Consider the following 7,995-nt stretch of genomic DNA (forward strand, 5'->3'; position numbering starts at 1 on the left):
AGCCTTCACTTCCTGTAGTAATCTGTTTTTAATGGGATCGCCCATTACCAACTTATTAGAAGTCTCTAAACCCATTATCTTTGGACTGTGCTCATTAGGCAGACCAGCTGACAGAATAAATCCTATCCATTCATCTTGCACTTCAAAGTTAAGACCCATTAATTTGTTTGAGGTAATTATTCTCGATACATACTCTTCTAAAAATGAACAATTTTCCAGCCTCGTAGTTAAAAGCATTCTCAACAAACCTCTTCTTTGATAAAGTCCTATGTCTATATAAACTTATTTTAATTTATCCAAAGCTTCTTCCGCAGTTGAGGTGTTCTGTACATGCATATAAATAGCAGGGTCAACTGAATCTCATTTTAGCCCTTGCAGTACATATCTTACCTTCGCCATTGATCCCACCCAATTGTGCACTGCAACTTATTGTTTGTATTGTAAATAATTTGGCATTGCAAATTATTGTGTGTTGAAATTTTCTCTTCCTTTTAGTTTTCCGATTAATCGCAACAGGTTACCTGTGCCAAAACTCTGTCAGCATTCTGCATTTCTGTATTTTGCTGGCCGATTTCTGTAATATCGGAAACTAAGTGGCTGGGGCCCATAACCTCTTGTGATTTGAGCTTTAAAGGAAAACACAGTTCCGGTTTACAACTGAATAACAAACTTATTTTTTCAGACAGCAAAAGTGACACAGTTACTCTCAATACAGAAATGGAAAAGAGCACATATATGCAAGCGTCGATAGGAAGCAACTCCTGACTTGACCCGGGGTCTAGCCATCTCCCCTCCACACTGTCTGAGCGCTGTAGCTAGCGACCAATAAGGAGCCACCAGACAACTACCAATGAAAAAGTGCTGTGCATCAGGCGCGCGCGCGCGAAATTTTGTGTTAGCCACTACTCACTATTGTGTTTGTATGTGTATGCGTTTCCTGCATCAACGTGTCCTCCGTACGGTATTTTCGAAATGATTTCGTTCGAAGATAGTGTTGTGGACGAGCGAAAGGCTGAAGTATTTGTAAGTACCATATTTAGTATGAATTTTCTGCACTTAATGTTATTTTTAAGCGTTGAAATTCATTGCTTTCAATGATAATGCTGTCGGCGAACGAAAGGCAGAGTGAAATAGTTAATACTATTTCTCAGGTTGGTGTATTCTCTGCTTGCTTTTTGAAGCTATTAATCCAGACTACTCACTTGACAGTTGTTATTGGCAACTTGGTAATGTTGGCTACTTAAGATTATAGAATTATGGGGATCAAATAAAACATGAAAGATACGGTATTGATAGGGTAAAAATAAAACAAGCAGGATCGGGTAAAAATAGCTATTATTAGAGTAAATTATGGAAGGAAATAAGGTGAAGGTACAGCCAACTTGTTTACCTGATCAGAAATCCTCATTTAAAAATCTTGCTGCGGGCTCCAGTAATTTAAATGGTGTGATAGTAAGCAGGAGATTTAATAACTGTATGAAACAGCGCGCGCAAATCGTAATATAAGACAGCGGTATATCTATTTTGACAGATTTTCATTTCTCTGTACTGGAAAATTACCATTTAATACATGTTTCTGTACGGATTTGGTTTATTATGTTTCTTGTTACCCACATAGACTTTTAATGATCCTTTAAAAGAAGGCTTTTTTCGTAGGCCATTTTTTCCTTATGTTTCACATATATGTGAAACATGTATATGTGTAAGAAGTTTCAGAATCAGCTAAAACTTATTAACATTGTGTACTGGAATTATAAAACACATAAGTATACTAAACTGTGAGTTTTTTCCATTGTTTGGAAAGGTGGAGGAAAAGTGGAGTAAACAGAAGGCAATCATATCTTGAGCAGCTGACTGCGTCCTAAGTTCACATTAATTACATATAGTGTTTGCTTTTTTTTAAAAAAATTAGTAACTTTTACTCTCTGTATTTCAGTTTGGAAATCATTAGACTGTCAGTGGTGTTGAATGCCTAGAAATTACATTAAACTGCAACCTTTAAGAGAAAGACACAGAGTATGCTGTGGTAGTTTAAAATTAATGCCAGGTGTAAATAAAAGCTATTACTCAACTGTAATTTAAACATACCACTGGTATCTGAGAGTAATACTAAAAAGTTCTGAATACACAAAGATCTGTTCTCAGTAAAGATGGATATACTTGCTTGGCTACATGGGCCTTCCTGTAACTTCATTCAAGGTAAAACAGTTTGTTGCTGAGTTTGTTCAGGTACTACAGAAAGCATATTTACCAGTGAAAAGTTTTGCCAGTAAGGATTGGTTTTCAGATTTTACCAAACACCCAGCTCTAATAACCCAGAAACTTCAGAAATTTTAAATTATCTATAGGAGCACACCAACATGTCCATTTGTCTTTCCCTTAGAAACATTTCCCTTAAGAATTGGAACTATCAGACTGAAGTGTCTAGAAAAATTTGTTTAGGCTAAAACTATTAGTTTAAATACTGTTTGTAACATTAATGGACATAGTTAATATTTCCTCTGTATAAAAATCTACCCTTTTCCTCATACTGTTTATAACATTAATGGACATAGTTAATATTTCCTCTGTATAAAAATCTACCCTTTTCCTCAAAACTTATACTACATTAATTTGTTTGACATAGATATGTCTAACAGACCATTATATGAATTCTTTTTATCTTGCCTCATACTTTTATTGTCCTGTCACCTGTGTAGGTACTTTCTTCAATTTAGTCACTAGGTCTTTTTTTGTGCCCCTCTCAAGTATTTTTTCTTTTTTCAGTGAAATGTTTGTGTGAATATGAAACATTTTTAACCATATTCTGATGAGTACAAAAGCTTTTCACCCAAAATTTCGAAAGTTTAAATATTTTGTTTTTACCCCTCCCTACCCAAGGTAAAATGTGTACTTATTGGTGGTTTTTATGAAATTGTGGTCTGGTCTACCATGTGTCTACATACCTGCTGCACTTCTTATATCAAATGTATGTTACTGTAGGTAGGAAAATTCTGAAATAATTTAAATGAAGCCAAGTACAGAAGTGATAGTAATACATGCTCTTCTCTCTTAACAGGAAATTCTCCCGCAGTGGAAAACAAGTGTGTTGGAGCTGCACAGAAATGATTGTAATGTGCAAGAAATTAAATCTTTAAACATTCTTGTTGATGTTAAAACAAGGGAGGAGTTTGGACAGTGGTTGGCACAGTTTGAAAATATAACAAAAACAACTTATACAATAAGGTGCACTGAACCTGCATCAGGAAAATATGTTGTTTTCAAACAAAGGCTGGTCTGTCACCACAATACTCGCAGTATAAAAGTTCATGGTTTAGTGCAAAGGGCAACAAAAAACACTAACTGTCCATCAAAAATGACAGTGACAATTCACGCTGTGCATGATAGATACAGAGGTAAGTCTGTAGAGAAAGCAATGCTCTACAAGGAAATGCCGTGTGAGGTTAACTTGGTGTTGGGTCATAACCACAGTGTTGAGAGTGCTGCTGCTTTAAGATTTAGGCAACCATCAAGTGATGTCAAAGAAAAATTAATATCCCTGTTTGAAAGAGGTCATTCACCAGCCACTGCTCTTGAGTCAATAAAGGTTGAAATTCAGCTGAATTGTTCAGATTACCCTTTATACCTTGCAGACACAAGCAGGTGTCCTGATTACAACTTTTGCCACTATTTGTTCAACAAAGTTTTTAAGAAAAAGTATGGGCCAACAGACTTCAACAAAGAAGGAAAGCAGCTGTTACAACAGAGGTTAGAGGAATACAACAGCGAAGTTGGAGCTGTGTGTGCCAAGATGATTCAGAAAGATGATGATTATATAGTATGGTAAGAGTATATTTACAAATTTGTAGTCTGATGAAATCTTTATGCATATACATTTAGCTACTATTAATATTTGTATAATTGTTTTTCAGCATTTGCTCACCACTGATGCAAAAAGTCCATACTCATGTAAAAGCTGCTTCCAAACTTGTATTTATGGATTCCACTGGTTCTGTGGATCATGATAGCAGCAGAGTGTTCATTTTACTTACTCACAGTGAGTGTGGAGGTTTACCACTAGGAGTTCTGATTATGTCTTCAGAAAGATGCGGAGTTGTAGAAATGGGACTAGAGTTGCTGAAAGAGATAGTGGAGGAAAATATTTTTGGGGGAAACATCAATGGCCCAAGTGTGTTTCTGACTGACGACAGCCAGTCAGAACAAAATGCAATTAGAAGGTGCTTCCCAAACACAAAAACTTTGTTGTGTATATTCCATGTCCTGCAGGCAGTGTGGCGCTGGCTTCTCAAAACAAAAAATGCTATACCACAGCAAAAACAGTGCGAGTTCTTCCAGAATTTAAAAAAAATAATGTTTGCGCAAACAAAAACTGAAGCAGTGGTAAACTATAATGTAACAAGAGTGAACATCGGTGAAAATCATCAAAATTTATTGAAATACTTGGAAGGGTATTGGGATAGGAGAGAACTGTGGACCCTTTCACATCGGCGAGGTATGCTTATAGAAGGGCACAACACAAATAATATAAGTGAGGCCTTCATGAGAATTTTAAAGGACAGGATTTTTGAGAGGGTGCGTGCCTTCAATGTGGTTCAGATGGTGGACTTTTTTCTCACAAAGGTGAATTTGTATTTTCAGAGGAGACTTCTTGATGCTGCTAATGGAGCAAGTCCTAAGTCTTTCTGTAGGCCTATAAAGGCTCCTTCACAGGAGATTCTAGCAAAAATCAGACAAGTCAATGAGGATGTTCTGCTCGTTCCCAGTGAAGAAAGGCAGAATCATTATTACATTGTTAATATGGCTGTTCTTGTTTGCACTTGTTGCCAAGGCAATACAGGGAAGATCTGCAAACATATAGACTGGGGCAGTACTGTTTTACCATCAGGAAACTACAGGGAGGTGACTGATAGTGACAGTATATGTAGACTGTATTATTTTATTGCTACAAATGAGGAGCCTCCTGAAGGGTGGCTAGAGCCTCTGTATTGCTCTCAGAATGCAGGGGCTTCAAGCTCTTCGGAACGTTTGGAGCAAATGGACACAGGTTTGCTCTGTGAAAGCCAAGAAGAGATGCCAGAGACACTTCACATGGAGATAGTTCCAGACAAAAGAAATAATGATTTAATCGACGAGATAAAAGCTCGTCTCATAGATTTTTCAAATAAATCCCCTGAGGAAATGAGGAAGGGCCTTGAAGTCATGTGCGAAAAATTGAGAAAGCTTAAAACGCCATCTGCATGTGCATCTTATTTGGCAAATTTTGGTGAAGGTAAGTAAAACATACATTTATATAAATGTTATGGCAAGTAATTCAATATTGCATGAATTCTAATTTTTGTTACAGGAAAATCTAGAAAAAATCGTGGTAACTATATTCCTGTTCAGCCCACTGCAATAAGCAGAAGAAAAAACAAGTTGGCAGGTCGCAGATGTCATCCGGGGGGAAGACAAAGACCACACTCTAAGCAAAGCAAGGAATTTGTAAAGACAGTAGAAATTTCTGAAATGGTAAGTATTACATTTCTAAAGCCATGTATGGCATTTTGAAATTTATCTAGCAACTTTCCTTTCCCCAAAGGGCATATTAAGGAATAAAGTAATTATTATTTATTTAACATTTTTAAGTTTGAGGGAGCACTGCTGGACATACAGTGCTATTGGCTAACTTTTATAAATTTAATACTGTGTGCTAATGGTGGTGTAAAGACCGAAACAATCCACAAAAGAAATAAGAAATTGCAACTGAAAACTGCCTCCAGACTGACCTCACATCCAGTATTGATAAAGGTTATGGCATGCAAGTTTCTGGCACCATTTTTAAAATAATTCTTATTTTATCTGAAGGCAGCTCTGTTAGTATAATTAAAGAAAAAGAAAATACTTAATTATGATTTGATGTGACTGTCACGTGGAATAATTGGTAGACATTGCTATTGAAAAAACTGAAGTCACTCCACACCTTGAACTTGGTGTGGATAATTCCATTACACAGCAAGCCAGCTGAATGATACACTGCAAATCAGTCATAAAGTGTTTACACATTCTGTTTCATTCGGAAAAAAAATTGATGTGTTTACAGGATGTTCCCTTCTGTGCAAGCAGCATTGCATATTTCCATTGGCTTGTGACTTTCTCATGCAAATGTGAATGTTCAAACATAGTTCACAACATGTCTTGTTCCAAAGCAGTGGCATTAGTACATTATGGAATAATTGCTGATGGGTAAAAGTGCTCATATCTTGTGTTAACACAACTTCCTGATTGGCAGTTGCCTCAAGTTCCCCATTAGCTTAAAATCTCAGTCCTGACTATAACACCATCTAGGCAGAAAAACTATCTGGTATTATCACCCATATTGATATACTCACGTTCAAACTGTTTGCTAATCTTGTTTAGATGTTAGGTTATTAACATCATGGCATTTTGTTTCTTTGGTCCAGTATGTCTTGCACGTACAGTAAAATTCTCATTACATGACATCTAAATTGTAACAATTAACTAGGCCTATATTTTTTATTATTAGTTATCTAAGTGATTTTTTAAGGTGTGGCATATACATGTTATGACTTTAAGTAGCTAATTACAATATAAAGATGTAAATACACACAAATGTGGAGCCACTTTGAGTTTCATTCCGTCATTGAATATTTCGATACAGAAATGGATAAGAAAAGCCATGTTACATAAACATTTTTCCCCAACATTAACCCAGTGTTAGTGCAACAAACTTAGTAATCCATAATTTAGAAATAAAGGTTTTCAGTAATGTTAATGTGGATTTTAATTTCTTTTCAGGCTACCTTTCCATCACCAGCTACGCAATCATTCCAGTCAGCTTCAGACTTTTGAAGAAGGTGCGCGACTATTTACTGCAGCATAGTGTGTAGGATTTTCTTAATCTGAGATCCAACGTAATGGAACTATTAAGGGAATGATTGTAGTAATTAAGTTTTTTCTTAAAGCTCAGGCCTAGCCTGACTGCTGAAATATATTAAGTTTTTTTGTTGTAGCTCGGGTCTGACCCGATTATTCCCGGCGGGGTCAGGGATTTTCTCTGCCTCGTGATGACTGGGTGTTGTGTGATGTCCTTAGGTTAGTTAGGTTTAATTAGTTCTAAGTTCTAGGGGACTGATGACCATAGATGTTAAGTCCCATAGTGCTCAGAGCCATTTTCTAATCCGATTATTGAAATAAGTTTTTTCTTAAAGCTCAGACCAAACTTACTATTGAAATATAGAAGTAGTTCTTTAAATTGGGATATCCCAACAATGTGGATACTTATTGTGTATGTTACACAAGTTTCTGGGAAATGTGAATTATCTTTTCTTAAAATGTAAACTACATTTTATATTCTGCATATGACTTTTTTTTATTTACATCTGTTCCTTCAGGTTACATGTAGCTTATTTAATTTGTCATATTATGTCTGCTTTCTGAAGTTGTTCTGTCAGCTGATAATGAAAAATGTTTCCTGCATTTAAATATATATTGTCAATAATAAACTGTAATATTGGCAGGAACGAACTGTTATTTTATTAATTGGTATTAAAACTTTATTTTAGAAGATTAAGTGAAGATATTTTGCAATGTTAATATAAGCATCACATTTAAATAGGAATTATGAACACATTGCCCCCATTTACACCAAGGTTGGCATATAGGAATTGCTTATGATGATAGCTTCCTCTGGCATGTAGAGACTAAACAAAAATTTTCCATCTCAAATTAACTAAAAGGGAAGTAAATTATTTTTTTGCTGGGAGAACACACTTTCAGGCAACCATCCTAAACTAAACAAAAAATGCATTAATGTTGTAAAAAACGTAATTTTTTCATTAAATGCCAAGCCAACTAGTCAGACTGCGTGTCTTCATATCACAGTTTGTGACTTTAACATTCTGAAAATGAAAGGACATTGAATCTCTTGAAACTTTTATTTGAATAGCAGATAGAAAGCTGAACAAGGTAAGTGTACTCTCCATGAATGTTTATGTC

General features: G+C 35.7%; 1 protein-coding gene across 1 annotated transcript; it reads left to right on the forward strand.

Moving 5' to 3' along the window:
- The first annotated feature begins 902 nt into the window (after nucleotides 1–902).
- On the forward strand, nucleotides 903–7,301 carry LOC126232194 (uncharacterized). Its single transcript, XM_049942491.1, has 5 exons — nucleotides 903–1,023; nucleotides 3,059–3,822; nucleotides 3,912–5,269; nucleotides 5,345–5,508; nucleotides 6,796–7,301. The coding sequence occupies exons 1-5, from the start codon at nucleotides 973–975 to the stop codon at nucleotides 6,847–6,849; spliced, it is 2,391 nt and encodes a 796-aa protein (XP_049798448.1). The 5' UTR covers nucleotides 903–972; the 3' UTR covers nucleotides 6,850–7,301.
- Nucleotides 7,302–7,995: the final 694 nt, after the last annotated feature.

This window comes from Schistocerca nitens, unplaced genomic scaffold (assembly GCF_023898315.1).
Source record: "Schistocerca nitens isolate TAMUIC-IGC-003100 unplaced genomic scaffold, iqSchNite1.1 HiC_scaffold_466, whole genome shotgun sequence".
In the NCBI taxonomy this organism is placed as follows: Eukaryota; Metazoa; Arthropoda; class Insecta; order Orthoptera; family Acrididae; genus Schistocerca; species Schistocerca nitens.